This window comes from Lynx rufus, unplaced genomic scaffold (genome assembly GCF_022079265.1).
Source record: "Lynx rufus isolate CCGP_SWC_20201006 ecotype Redwood Valley unplaced genomic scaffold, mLynRuf1.p SCAF_1, whole genome shotgun sequence".
NCBI classification, from domain to species: Eukaryota; Metazoa; Chordata; class Mammalia; order Carnivora; family Felidae; genus Lynx; species Lynx rufus.
Window position 1 is genome coordinate 11,189,368 of NW_025814823.1, and position 15,505 is coordinate 11,204,872.

Genomic DNA, 15,505 nt, shown 5'->3' on the forward strand with positions numbered 1-15,505 from the left:
GCAACTCTACCTGCACGGGAGAGTAGGGCCTTGGCTCTGGCGTACTATGCTGTGTATTAATATCTAATTAATATCCTTGGGATATTTGCTCTTGAAGTCACCATTCACTTGTCTGGAGCAGTGTTGAGAGAGAGGACTGAGCTTTATCTCACCAGTTACAAAGATGCTGGGGGGTAGAGACCTGAGTTAACTGACACCCTAGTCCCAAGTCATTCTAATGATGTTTCAGCACCACTTTTAGAGAGGTTACTTGCAGGTGCTTAGCAGGTGTGGCCCTTGGCTTGGGTTTGTCCATACAGGTCCTTTGAAATACAGCCTAGCGGTGTCTCAACATCAAGTTGGGCTCAATTAATGTGAACCCCCCTACCCTATTCTAGACTTGTTACACACCCTGGGTGACAACGGGCTTATGGAGAGGGACCTCCCTGCACAGAGCCGCAAGGGAATGGACTTCAGGCTTGACCCTGCTCTCTGCTGCCATTTCTCCATGCCATCTGCTGCCTTTTACTGCTTCAGTCCTTCAAGGGCTTCCCATTAGCTAGACTGACTTTCAATTCCTTTGTCATGGCCCACAGTTCCTTATAAAACTCCTTTGCAGAGGAGGTAAGTAGGGAAGAAAAATGGGTTCTGCTGCTCATTTTTAGTGGAGACAGTTTTAGGAGATACGATTTTCCTTGTTTACGTGTGTGCAACAACAAGCTGTGCTCTAATGAAGTTCTGGTACATTCAGAACATTTAAATGTATTTCAATTCATTTGGAAAAAATTATTTGTACTGACTAGTAATGGAGTAAGCATCTTCAAAATCTGCAGAATCTATTTTTGTGAAGACTTGTGTATGTGGGTTGGATTTTTTAAGGAAATGCTTCTTGAGTTTTCTGTTTACAAAATGAACATTGTGTGGCATCGCTTCGTAGTTTTTTTCTCTGCTATGTTTTAGCACGAGATACATGGGCACAAATTATGCATCTAAAATATATCGAAAAAGTTTCTGATCTATCTTGGTGCTTTCTTCGCCTCTAAAAGGCCTCATCCTGCTTAAAGAGAAACAAAAGGCCTTTCTCCATAATTGTCACCATTGATCTCAAGTGATGCTTAATTTGATTTGGAACCGTTCTTATTAAGAAACAATACTTAATAGGGGCACCTGGGTGGCGCAGTCGGTTGGGCGTCCGACTTCAGCCAGGTCACGATCTCACGGCTCGTGAGTTCGAGCCCCGCGTCAGGCTCTGGGCTGATGGCTCGGAGCCTGGAGCCTGTTTCCGATTCTGTGTCTCCCTCTCTCTCTGCCCCTCCCCCGTTCATGCTCTGTCTCTCTCTGTCCCAAAAATAAATAAACGTTGAAAAAAAAAATTAAAAAAAAAAAAGAAACAATACTTAATAGTGGGAATATAATATTCTTAATGCTTCCTTGGAATTTTAAACTAAGGAAAAATTGATAAAGCAATTTTCCTTACATCTAGTGATTTTTCCTTTGTTTCCTCAGGATGCGAGGAAAACATTTCTCTTCTGCCTAATACATTCCATGCATGAACGTACCTGTCACTCTGACAGTAATTACACATGTGTGCCCACGTGCAACCAGCCACCGGGAAAGGGGGCGGATTCCAGCCCTAACCCAATCAACTCAGTCAGACTTTTTAAGACCATTCCGAGATGGCTCTTGATGTTGGCAAGCATCCAGATTGTTTGCCTAGCTTTGTTGTCACATTTTTTTGAACACCACACATTTTAATCTCAAAAAAAAAATTGTCGAAAATGCCAGGAAAGAGAAAATTAAATACGAATCAAAACACAAACCGATTGCACTTCTGTTGCACATTTTTTCCCCCACAGTCAACAGCTAGCACTAGGCATGCATGTCACGTCTGTTCATTCAGTGACTCACTCTATGTGTTCTTTGCATGAGAACTTAGCGTGTGCTGGGCTGTGACAGATACACAAATGAGAGACACATGGCTCTTCTGGAGGGAGGGAAGAGAGAGTAGGGAATGCCACAGACTGTAATTTACAATCCACGCACCCTTTACCGCCTGCCTTTGTCCCCACCCTGCCACTCAGCAACCTAGGACACAGGTGACCAACTGGCCTCTGCCTTCCTGAAATGCTCTGTTTTCTTAGTCCCTACAGTGCCACCCCAGGCCACCACGAGTGCGTTAGTTTATGCTGATCACAATTAAGCCCCCCTTCCTGTGCATTGAGTATTGGGCAGATGTGTGGCACACATCAGGGTGGACACAGCCCATTTCTACCTCTTTACAGCTTGGAGAGTGGATTTCAGACTAGATTGCCACCCTCAGTGGCCCCAGCCCCACCCCAGGTCAGGCATCCTGATACAGACCAAGAGTCAAATTAATGCGAAAGATAATAGCATTCTTCTCTAGGTTTCTTTGGGATGGGGCAAAGCCCCAGGGAATAATTCGTTCCCCAGGCTAGAGTCTGACAGCAAGGCAGTAAGCAGTCTTGGAGGGCCAATGGGGCCTGGACCTAAAGCATTCCTATTATGCGGTGTTAACGAGGGTCTTAGCGCATCTTCCTGAAGTTTGGAAAAGGAGTAGGTAACCATGATTCTTGGCTTGCTTATGATAAAAAAAAAAAAAAAAAAAAGTGACTCTGGTTCTAAAATTTGTTAGACCTAAATTTTGCCAGCTTTATGACCTTGACCTTATTCTCTATCTCTTTTTGCCTCCATTTTCTCATCTATGAAATGGGGCTATTAATAGTTCTTCATAGGTTGAGGGTGACGATTAGATATGATAAAATATGTATTTTGAAACACAATAGTAATGCTGAATAAATGTAGATGGTGCTATTATCATGTCTCCGGTCACTTTCTGACTCTTTTTCCCCCACTCTTGGACCTACTTCGTGAGGCCTTTCAGCTTTCCTGTATTACTGTTACTTTTCTCTGAGCCTCCAACACCTGTGCCTAATTCCTTGCTTTAAGATTCATTACATGTTCTCCTAATGTTATTAAGGAAAGATCCCTTGTTCCTCTTAAATGATGTCTGAAATCTCATAACAAGCCAGGCACAAATTCAGATTTTATTTTGTATTTTAGGTCCCTCTGTCCAGGTGCCTGTTCTGACTACATTTTTTTTTTATAAGCATCCCCACCCCCGCCAGAGAGGAGACAAAAGGATAAATGTTTTATCCCAGCTTGCAGCAGGTGTCATTCTATTTGATTTGTAGGCCTTTCAACAACACAAAAGGCCTTTTCTGTTCTTTTACAATATATGCTCTCTTTAAAGGTACTCAAATGAGGAAAAACACGCATGAGCAAGATTTCAGGTTCTAACGGACAGAAAGTGAGCTCTTAGTTACTGGTTCGCTCTTCACAGGGAAAACGAGATGCCATTAAAAACATTCTTTTCTTAATACCACCTAGAAATTTAGGATAGTTTCCTCTCAAAATCTATATGAGTGGCATTCTCAGCAAATTAGTGTGTTTAGAGTAGGACTGAAATCTTTGAAAAGCCAGGTAAGGTCTATTTGATAAAGTCAACCAAGAGAATCTGTGTAGGCTTGAGTAACAATAGTTAATAGCCTGCTTACTTACTGCAGCTATTTGAAGTGTCTCCAACTTGCTAGCCCCAAATTGTTACCATTGGTGTTCAAAAGCAATATACGTTCTAAGTCCCATCAGTGGTACAAACACGTGCTTAACTTAAAAAAGTTCTATGCTGGCGTCCCTAAGTGTTCCTAATAAATATCAGTATAGCTAGAGCTTAATTGTTTACTATACGCTAGATGTTATGCTGAGCACTTTATTCATAATGTCATTTAATCTTTCCAACAATTGGATGAGGTAGGTACCACTATTATTCCCATTTTCCAGGTGAGGAAACTAAGTCTTTGTGAGGTTAATAACTTGCCTTAGGTCTCATAGCTAGTACAGTCTGGGGCCAGGTGGGAATCTGGGGCCTGTCTTGAGAGACTTTGTGTTCATGAACTCCAAGGTACCATGCAGTCTCCCTGTTCATTCGTTGCCATGGGGAGGCCTCAGAAAAGTGGGTATGGATATTAATTTTTGTTTTTGAATATGAGAGCTGTTTTGAGGTAAAAATCTTTAGGTCCTGTTTCACTTGGAATCCATACAAAGTACAGGTGATAAAATTAGCCTATCAACTCTAGTGTGCTTCTAAATGAAAAATAAGTCCATCTGATAAGAAATTTCACAAGAATAAAACACTGATTGGAGCTGGAGATCTTGGTGGCTGAGGGCTAGCCTTTTGTGTAAGTGTAAGGAGTTTGAAAAGCTTATATTGATGGTGTCTTGGGGCATTTCAGGACATAGTAATTCTTAGTCTTAAAAGTATTTTGTGCTCTTGCCTTTCCATTTCTCTAAAGAACTGTTAGTCTAAAAAGTCCTATTTGTGTGTTGACTTGAGGGGAGTTGCCCAACATTTTTATGTTCAATGATTATTAATATGGCCTATTAATTCCTTTGGAAAACATTAATACGAAATGTACTGGAAAAAAGAAGTAGTCCGTGGTTTGTGAGACTGTTGGCCAAATCCCACCTACCGAAACGCAGCCTGTCAAAATTATAATACTCTTACTTAATCCCCTAGTCAAGCCAAATGGTAACATGAAATAAAGCTAACCGAAATCAGGACACCTGATATCAAGACTTCATGAACTAAAAAGGCATTGTACAGCAAGGAATCTAATGCTTTTGCTTCTTATCCTTTTAATACAAATAAATAAGCTTTATTGGGCTTGGTGATTCTTAGAAATGATAGGTTTGAGAAACGGATCCGTGCTGGAGCCTAACGTTCCGTAAACAAGCCCACTAAGCATCCCCTTCAGATGCACACGTTAGGGGTGGAGTGCCTCTCGAAGGGACAAGCTTTTCTGGGAGGGGGAAACACAAAGTGCAGCTTCCACTGTGCCCACGAAAGAAGGGGAAGAGAAAGCCCAGGCAAATGTCCTGTTGTTACCCAGCTTTCCTACTGCAACAAGGCTGACAGATGGGGCTTTTAAAAAAAACGTCACTGCAACCAGATCCAGGGGTGCAGCTCTTCTTGCTGCAGCGCGATGCAGTTGTGTATATTTCAGGGACAGACACAAGGGGAAGTAGCAGCCAGTGCTCATGCGGGCTGCTCCCTGGAAGCATTTCTGAAGAGAGAGGAGCCACAGGAGCTGGGAAATTCCTCCTCCTGCTGAGTCCGGGGCTGAGTGGTGGCTCAGGTTGAGACCGTGGGCAGGGGCAGGGGGCGGCGCTCCCAGCCCATCCCTCAGCCCTGCGGAGAGCTGTGTGGGCCGTGGCTGCCTGCACAGTGTCAGGGAGGCCAGCCAAGAAACCCTCCCTCCCAGGGGAAAGCGGATCGCAGTTCAGGTGGGGACTTCCTCGGTAGCGTACCTGGCTGGAGCAGAGCATGTGGGCGGCCGGCGGCAGGAGGCTCTGGTTATGGCAGCCCCGAAATGAAAGCAGCGGCCGCCGCCACCTCTGAGAGCTGCAGACAGATCAGCACCCAGCAAATAAGAAGCAAGTCCTAGACCCCGAGGAGGAGGAGGAGGAGGAGGAGGAGGAGGAGGAGGAGGAGCGGCCGCCGAGCATCTCTCTCCCGCTCCTCGGTGTCCTTTAAATGAGGACTCCCTGCCAGTGCCGGAGGTAGATCTGCAGAGGCTTCCTCTCCGCCGCTGACCCCCGCTTACATCACTAACCTGTGACAGGCACATCTCCACGCCTGGTACCTGCTCCTCCAGCGGCTCCCAGTCCAGTCCCAGGAGCCTCTTTGTATACCGCCGACATGGCCAGCCAGCAGGATTCCGGCTTCTTTGAGATCAGTATCAAATATTTACTGAAATCCTGGAGTAATAGTGAGTAATTAGAAAATAACCTTTGTTTGTTTGTTTGTTTGTTTGCTGGATGTTGCGTAAGGTTCGAGAAATAAAATCTCAACTGGAGGCATATGCTTGGGTGCCAAGGAAGTTTTTTTGGTTCCATCTGCTGTGAAAATCAAAATGTCAGAGACTGAACTAGCTTTCCTTAAGTGCAAAGGCTGCAGTGGAATCACAGTAGATTTTGTTTGATTAAATTTTCAAGTGAGATGGCCCTTCAGACTGTCAGAGCACAGGATGCATTTTCTGCCTTAATGTTTATTTGATCAGGCTTTATCTAAGTATTTTGTGAAGTGTGGTTTAATCAAAGGGGTGTGGCAGGGTTTCAGAGTACTTCATAATTGTTTTATTAGGGTATTGTCTAAAGAAAAAAAGTATTTAACAGTCTAAAACCTAAGTCTCATCTCTTTTGCACTAGAGGCATTTGCAGGTTTATGTATCTCTCCCTTGTCTGTGTGGATGATGTTCAGAATGCTATCTAATGTTTGGATTTATAAAATCCTGTTGTGTTGTAGTCTAAACTCATAACATGCTTTCCTGAAATATAAACAAGTGAGGTTCTGACCCTGATCATTTATTAGGATATCAGAATGTTATGGCTTCTGAAGTTCCATTACTGACCTACTTAATAATTTTAGCAATAACACATTTCAAAAAGACAACCTCTAAGGCATCATGGGTCTGAAATCAGAATTAAAATGAGGCCTTCAGGTGATCAGTGATGCCTTGTGTTTTTTGAATAGTTGAAAAACAAAGTCTTCTCTATTTCACCAACAGCCTTTGTGCTTGCTTTGGATAAAAGGCCGGCAGGTATTACAGATCCTTAATTGTTTGAAATTTTAAAAAAATTTTCCAGGAAAAATTTTGATGCTGTATTACGTGCATACTAATTAGCCTACCTGTGCTCAAAGAGCTGGTGATTAATTATCTCCTACACAGACGACCTGTGGCCAAGATTGTTCTTATGTAAACAAAACCTGGGCAGAGGAACCTCTGCCATAATTGCTCTAAGGAAAGAGCCAAAGTACCTTCAGCCTTAAGGTATTCAGGGATATGCATCTCTCAATGATCTCCATAGAAACCATTTTTTCCCCAGGTCATTTTGCACCACTGTATACACTATGGGGCTCGTCTAAAGCTGTTTTTCTACAAGTGGGAAGCCATTTGGGAGCCTTGCTGTCACCCAAATAGCATTCCTTTATTTGTTAGAGTCATAATTCATTTGTCTTGGGTCCATTATTTGTGTAATACTTCACACTCAAGGATGAGTCTGCCTTTGTCTATCCACCCTTTGATTAATGAAAAGGGTTTGACACACAGGGTTCTTGATGGAGCAGTTTTCCGATAACTGGAAAGACTTACTGTGAGTTTGACTTCGGTATGTGGTTTTGAATCATCATTTTGAGTACACCAAGGCCATATTATGTTCTCCTATCATTTTTTGTCATTGTCTCATTAGGTAGAAAATTATGTTGTGACAATACCGAGGCCAGTGCGATTTCTTTTAAAACCTTTCTCCCTTGTCAATTTTCAAATGACTCTAGACAAAGTGTATATTCTCTCTACCTTTCCTAAACTCCCCCCCACCACCACCACCCCACACCAGACACACACACACTTACTCCCTCACATCAGGAAATGGTTCAAAATGACTGTTCCTGTCTACTTTGAGAGCATCTGGGACACAGTTCTGAATTCTTTCAATTCATTCAGCAAATATTTATTCCACACCTACTATGCCAGGCTATGGGGCTGCAAAGGTGAATGAGACACCCTACCTGCCCTCTGTCCTAATTTCTTTATCACAGAAGAGTGAACTTGGTGATTCTCTTGTGTTTCTTTGGAAGTCAGAATGCTTTTCAGTCCTTTCTTGAAAGAGGAAGAGGAAATGCACTTTTTGCTTAGTCTTCTTTGAGCTTGTTGCAACACTAACCTGCTTTTAACCTAGCTTAGCTCTCAGTTTTGCATATTTTCGGTAGCAAAGAGAGAAGGGAGTTTGTCTGTCCAGAGGAAAAAGTAGCCTTAGGGTTTTGGCCTGCTCAGTGTAACCTGGCTGAGAGGATGCATCACAGAGCAAGCAATTCCTCAGCCAGCATCATAGGTTTTCGAGGCCAGGATGCCCGCCCACATACCTGAGTGGGGAATCAGGCTCCTAATTATATAGCAGTGCTTATTTATAAAAGTACAACAATTAAAAAGCAATAAAACAAACTGTGTGACTATGGCCGACTGCTTTGCAAGGTGGTAGGTAGTAAGAGGAAGGATGATTCTGTGAGCATGCCCATTAAGATTGCCATTCTTTTTTTTTTTTTTTTTAAGGGCACATTGTGGGGGAAATGTAATTTCGTGTATGTCTGTCTCCTCTGAAGAATTAACAAGTCAATTAAATCAGTCATTGCCTGGTGAGATGTATTAGCTTTTTATTCACTGTTCATTTTGACACCCTTCTTCATTGGCATGCCCACTCTGTCAGGCTGTCCTTTCATTTTAATGGAGCTGGGAATTAAAAATGGCCTTGATGTCTGGAAAGAAAATGTCCTTTGTAGACCTCACCGTGAGGCTCTCCTTAGCTGCTTGGACACCGCCCGCCACTGAAGTCCTACGGCTTCTTCCCCAGTCATATCCAGACTTTCCCCCAACCATTCAGTGATTCTCACAACTGTTCTCCTTGGTGTTCATGGCCATAGCCTCCACAGGCCTTTCTCAGTTTCATCTGGAACGCTCTAGTGGTCTCCTGACAGGCCCCCTGACGTAGAGCTGCTTAGGGATGCTTCTGCCAGCATTTCAAAGACCATGCCACAGATCCCTCTTGCCCGTGAGCATGTAACTGCCATTCAAGACTCTCTTTGAGCTCCTCATCCATCCTTTCAGATTGTTTTTCTTCCCCAGCCAGATTTAATCTGCTCACCCTTGTCTGCATTTTACCACCTTGCTCTCCACTCCATGCCTGTACGCACGCTGGCCTCCTAATCTGACATGCCCTCACCTAGAACACACAAGTTGCGGGACCAGATAGGCTTGGTTCTGGTCTCTTATCTCCTGCACTTGGCGTGGCCTTGGACAATTTGTTAACTCCTCTCTGCTTCATTTGTCCCATCTGTAAAACGGAAGCAGAAATAATTGACACCTCACAGAAGTAAAAGAGGTATTGAAGAATTAAAGCACTTAGAACAAGATCTAGCACATCGTAAACAATCAATGTTAAAATAATATTAATGTATTCCAATGCTCCTCTCACTTCTAAACCCACTTAAAATCAGACTCAGATCCCTTTTCCCCCTAGTATTGACACCATTTGTGGATTATTCTATGTGTAGTCAACACTTGCTACACCCCTAGAGAAGGGAATTGTGTGACTGTGCCAAAAATAGTTGCTTGCCTTCAGCCATTGTTTTCTAGATTTACTTTTTAACAGTCCCCCCTTTTCTATCTCAGCTTCTAGTAGAATATTCCTACATTCCCTAAGTAAATACCTCCCAGCAGCACTGGAGATGGTTTGGCAACATCCTCTCGGCAGTGAGTCCCTTTGGCCTTTCAGGTTTGCTATGGAAAAAGTTTAGAGCAGATAGTTTCAAGCAATTTCAGAGGAAAGGAAGGCTGGCTTTAGACTGATGTAGAGAGCTGGCATTTGGGCTCTCTCACCCATCTGAAACCTCTCACCGGGATTCCTTGTGTCTCTATCTACCCCGTGTTGTCCAAACGAACACAGGGCCCAATGAACAAAGGTACATTCAGAAGCTATTCAACATCTCGATCTTTCCAGGGCAGTTGGCATCTTTCTTACAACATCTGTCAAATCCTGCTACCCCACGGAGAGGAACTTTTGAAAGTTTGTTAACTCTTTCAGATAATGAGACTTCCATTGGCAAAATAAACTGGTCTGCGGCACTGAGCAAGCCCTTTGCTTGTTTTGGAAGGGGCTGGTGTGCACTGTGAAATGTCTAATGTCACTGTAGAAATATCTGCATCAGTGAAATTGGACGTGGCATTTTTCAGATATACTGTAGTGCATTAAGTTGTGGTGATAAGGACGATATTTCTGTCCAACATAGAAATGCTGGTTAGTACCAGGTTAACTCTGGAGACAAAGATCCCACGCATGTGCGGATGGGAAACACCACTGACTGACTGCAGAGCTGTCCTTACTGAGTCCTGTTTTTGTCATCAGTGTAGTTCAAAGACCCCACGGGAAAGGCCTGAGAGAAAGCTCAAGGGGTTAGTTTTAACCTCTTGGTGGAGTTGGTTCGAAGAGGTAGAAAACTAATGACGTGAACCAAGTTGCCTGAATCCAGCAGAGCAGACACGCTCAAGTGCAGACACGCTCAAGTGCAGAGCACCTCGGTGTTCTTGAACGAGTAGGGAGTGCCCAGCCCCATCCAGGCAGTTGGGAGGGAGTCACTCCAGTGCTCCTGTCACTCAGTAGATGTCTGACCCTGCGTGCACTCGCTCAGGTGAGGGTCCCTTCTGCGAAAGTAGTTTATTTGTCCTGATGAGAAACGAAACCCCAAATAAACATCTGCTCTCAATAGAAAGAGCCTGTTCTTGGGTTTGTGATGAAGATAAATAACAAGTAGGGGTTTTGTTTGTTTTATGCGTTGTTTTTGTTGTTGTTAAAATGCTCGAACAGTCTGAGAATAACAATGACTGTCACATTGACCGAGGGCCCACCCCGTGTCAGCTGTTATGCTTGGTAATTTATATGTGGGGCAACCACTGCATTATTTGTCCAAACTGGGACACTTTTGAGAGTGAAAGTTAATAATTATACCGGGACTGCCCTGGGCAAAGAAGGCCATATGACCACTGTGTTTATTATCTTCACTCTTTCCAATAACTCGGCAAGGTTATGTTTTATCCACACTTTACAGATGAAATTTTAAAAAGAGAGAGAGAGAAAGCGATTTGCTGAAAGCCAGGGTACTAGTAAGTGCCATAAGCCTTTCCCCCAATCCAGCTGATAATCACATTTTAAAAAATCACGCATAGGGTGATCAAAGGGTCGGGAACACTTTGGGGGACTTAGTGCTCTATAGGTGCTTTCATTCTTGTTGGCTGAGGTCACTGCCAACTCTTGGCCCCCTCCCTCCCGCTGCACCCCTGAAATTTGGGTATGCTCACGTGCAAGCCCACGCGAAGTTATATGTTCATTTGACTCTGATCTGAAACCTCACAAAATAAACCTCCATGATGCCATATGGGTATCTCATAGCTCACAAACTGAACTCTGGGGGAATTAAAGCCTTATCATTCAAAACTAGGAACATTTAAGAGGAAGTTAGTTTGTTCATAGTCTTCCTCCCCCTGCCCACTTCCCCCAAGAGCCCGTGCTGGAGATCACCATCTCCTTAGCACAAGACCTCAGTATTGACAAGTCTTCACCATTAATATTACAAAGAATACAGTTTGTTCGCTATGGTCATTTGATTAAACACACACAACGCACACATAAAAGATTATAGCAAAAAGGTACATTTCTTCCGTTAGCCCCGTTGCATGTTGATTTTTCCCTCTTTTTAAAAGTGTATATAAATAACTGAAATGGCTCTAGTAAATAGAAAAGGTACTAACGATTTTCGTTCTTTGAGAATGGTCATTTCCTTACCCGGCTGAGATTTCTCCGATATATTGTATTTCTGTTTGGGAGATGGTGGCAAACTCCTAATCATCTTTAGCAGTGAGGACAGGGAGAATATCTCCAGGACTAATGGAAATCTATAATTCGGATATCTCACGTGACCTGATAGTGCCAGTCTCGGCCACCGTAAAGCCTTCTACAGGACTGGCAACACAGAATGATTTGGTTTCAGCTTCTTTGCCTACTTTGGCATGCTGCTTGGTAAAGGTGACAACAAGAACTGAAACAGGCAAACAGAAGTAGGCGACAAGGAGAGATGACCTGGGTACTTTTACGATCTGTAAAAGTACAGATCGAAACAGCCCAGGATATTTGAGAAAGTTGCCAGTATTCAGATGTTTCAACTGAACATGTAGATGATACAACATGAAATAGTCTCTTTATTTAGAACACCTCTGTTTTGGGGCGCCTGGGTGGCGCAGTCGGTTAGGCGTCCGACTTCAGCCAGGTCACGATCTCGCGGTCCGTGAGTTCGAGCCCCGCGTCGGGCTCTGGGCTGATGGCTCAGAGCCTGGAGCCTGTTTCCGATTCTGTGTCTCCCTCTCTCTCTGCCCCTCCCCCGTTCATGCTCTGTCTCTCTCTGTCCCAAAAATAAAATAAACGTGGAAAAAAAAAATTAAAACACCTCTGTTTCAAAACATTTTAATACCTATGACTCACCAGTTCATTTCTGGGTACAGTTGAAGGAATTGAAGGGGTTACGTATGTCCTGATCATCTTACTAGTAACTTCTGTATTTTTGAGCTTCATGTGATATTCAAAATGATTGGGCTCCGATGAGAGTTTGGGCGGAGAAATGACATTTTTCTGAGTTGGGGCTGTTCTGTGGATTGTCAGCCCCATACATAAGCTTTTTGTGCAGGTTCTCTGCCGGTACTAAATCTTGCATTTATTTAGTGCCTTGTGGTTTGCTCCGCACCTTTAAAAACATTACCTCATTTGATGAATGAGATGCATTGATTATGAGTAAACTAGCTTCCTCTTAAAATGTTTCTGGTTTGGGATGATAAAGCCTCATTACCCCAAAGTTCAACTTCAGAGGTATAAGATACACGTACGGCAACAAGTATATTTTGTGAGCTTTCATATCGGCTTCAAATGAACAAATAATGATTTTCGTCCATGGTCTTTACCTTTGAATAGGACTTTTATTAAAAAAAAAAAAGTGCAGTGTAGATTGGCATCTGTTACTTAAGATAGACAGAGGTGAGTTTGTTTTAAAAACTTATGTATTAAGGGGCGCCTGGGTGGCGCAGTCGGTTAAGCGTCCGACTTCAGCCAGGTCACGATCTCGCGTCTGTGAGTTCGAGCCCCGCGTCAGGCTTTGGGCTGATGGCTCAGAGCCTGGAGCCTGCTTCCTATTCTGTGTCTCCCTCTCTCTCTGCCCCTCCCCCGTTCATGCTCTGTCTCTCTCTGTCCCAAAAATAAATAAACGTTGAAAAAAAAAATTTAAAAAAAAAATAAAAACTTATGTATTAAGATTCTTAGGATTTATTTGTACCCTACCATTTCTTAGTCATCTTTTTCTTAAACACTCAAACATGTCTAATTTTCTACAACGTGATACCTTCTGAGAATCACCCCCTATCTGCACACAACTCCGTGCAGAAGATTGAGCAGATGACCACTTCCTGAAAAGGTGCATGGCATCTGTGAAAAAGAAAGTACACAGCTTTATCTCATCTTTTTTCTTCCCAAGCTCTGTCATTCGATAGATTCCTTTTATCATACTCATTTAAATATCTCTCCCCTGTAGAACTGTTGGCTGCACGAGTAAGCAAATGTCCTCACTTTGAGTTGAAAAGAATCTCTCAGGCTTGAAGGAGCAATGAGAAGAGAGTTTTCCATAACAACATCTTGACTTCCTTTTCCATATTGGATTATACTCAGAAACTTTCTATCTTAGCTTCAGCTTTTCTTGGTTATTGCCCCCAAACACCTTGCTACCCAACATTTTCAGAGAAGCAAGGCCAGCACTATTCAGGACTTCTTTTTGAGCACACTGTGACACACTGCTTGGGGACTTCCTAACTGAATCGGACTGGATTTTACCATCGGGGATCTCAGAGCTTAACCTCCTTCCTTGTTAGTTTCAGAAAGCAGAACTATTCACGCACAAGTTCCCAGGACTTAAAGAATCCGAGGGAGAGGATCCAGTGGTATTCCAGAGACAGTGTATGCCCTAGAGAATTTTATTTGAGTACGTGTGATAGATTCTGTTGACTTTAATATTATGGATTTATACTTTCACGGCATTAGACAACCGTTGGAAACCTGGTGGTTGCAGGCAAATTCCTATGAGAACATTTTCAAATACCCCTCCTAGCAGGATAGCTGAAGGAGAAGAGGAAACAAATTATTCACCCTGGGACACTCGACTGGACTAGGTGTCAGTATTTGGGGCAGCAGGTGTCTCAGATGGGCATTCCTTTCATCAGAAAATGGTAAAGATGAGTTACTGTGTTTATCAGCATTTGGACCTGGGACTAATTGAAAACCAGTTCCTTCTTCATTTTGAGTGGTCCTCCCACTCTCCAGAACATTGAGGTTAAAGAGAAAGGGGGTATGTGCAAGAATTATATATTTCTGTAAGTGTAATGATCCTACCTCTCACCTGTATTGTTACAAACACGTCTTCTTCTTCACGGAACATACAGGCACAAACATTTAAATATTAGTCACCCAGATCTCCAGCTGCTGAGCAGTGAAAGTTTATATTCTGCCAGCATATCAGACTCTACAATGAGTCTGATTTTGGTTTAATTCCTTTCTACTGTGTAGTCATTTGATGAGCTGCAGATGGAAATTTAAGCCAAAGCCATAACATTTCAGCTAATACTTTTTATGCTGCTGTAAGAATTTGTTGTCATGTCAATTTAAGGGAGTTGAAGTCTTTTTCAAGAAGGCATTCAAACCTATTTTAAGAGCTTTTATCAACTCTAATTTGATACACCACTCTGACTGCCTCTGCTGTCCTTAATCAATTGCAAAGTGCAAAGTAGTTTAGCAGTGGAAGACAGCTTTGAAATTTCCAGAATTTCTCAGCTAATGCCATGGGCACAACATTGTGGAAATATACAATTAAATCTCCATTAAAATTTCTTGCCTAAGCTTAAGAGACACTAGGCCGACTTCTTTGAGTTTAGACTTAAACAGGTAAATATGTATTTTGGCAGCCATGAAAAGGATAGGGTATTAGATTAACCAGGGCATTGCTTGAGTAAAATTCCATTTGAATGTTATATTTATGTAGGATCTGGCAAATCAAGAAAATGGTTTACTGCATAAGGGTCAAATCAATGACATGCTTCAATTGCCTAAATACAAGATTAGGTTTTTCTTGCCTGCTTTTCTGTTATTTTTCTGTGTGTGACCTTGTCTCCTTTCCCCACTTCCTTATGTGAAAGGAACAAACATGCCACCTTGCCTCTACCTGTTTAATGTGAAGGGTTTTGAATACCTCCCCTGAAAAATGAGGTTTATGTAAACATCCTAATACATGCCAGTTATTTCCCCCATGCCATTAAAGCCAAACTGAAGGAGGCTGAGTTGTACATTATTGAACTTGACTGATAAGTAGAGTAGGATCTCTGTCTTTCTAAGCTCGATCAGTTTCTTGGACTGGTCTGCTTTTGAGTATTCTGAATAAGAAATAGGTGTCATACTACACAGCCTATCGGGTTCTTTCTATTGTTATTTTTTACAGTGAAGTCACTGTGTATCTAACTCCGTGCATTTGAACAGGGTTGTCTACAATCTGAAGTGCTGGCATTCTTGATCGGAAGACAAGCGTTTCTTTCTGCACGGGGAGATATGGTGCTTATAGAAATTGCCGGCATTCTGGAAGCCTTATAGCGTACGATCGGACAGTCAAAGGATACTCTCCTAGGTTTTGGTAGAGATTACGTTTCAGTGGAGCCATGTTGAAATCAAGAAGGCCATATGGATCAAGACAGTATTTAAAAACATCTGTCTGAAACACAGATTTGTTAAACCAGCCACCTTCACTTTATGCCCACAACTA

The 15,505-nt window shown here is 42.7% G+C and overlaps 1 protein-coding gene across 1 annotated transcript in view; it reads left to right on the forward strand.

The window, feature by feature from the left end:
* The first annotated feature begins 5,613 nt into the window (after nucleotides 1-5,613).
* The window catches only part of FRY (FRY microtubule binding protein), a 263,906-nt gene continuing 254,014 nt past the window's right edge, over nucleotides 5,614-15,505 (forward strand). Inside the window, exon 1 of the mRNA XM_047078564.1 lies at nucleotides 5,614-5,825. Within this exon, the coding sequence (XP_046934520.1) occupies nucleotides 5,756-5,825 (70 nt within the window). The 5' untranslated portion in view covers nucleotides 5,614-5,755. The remainder of the gene's footprint in view (nucleotides 5,826-15,505) is intronic.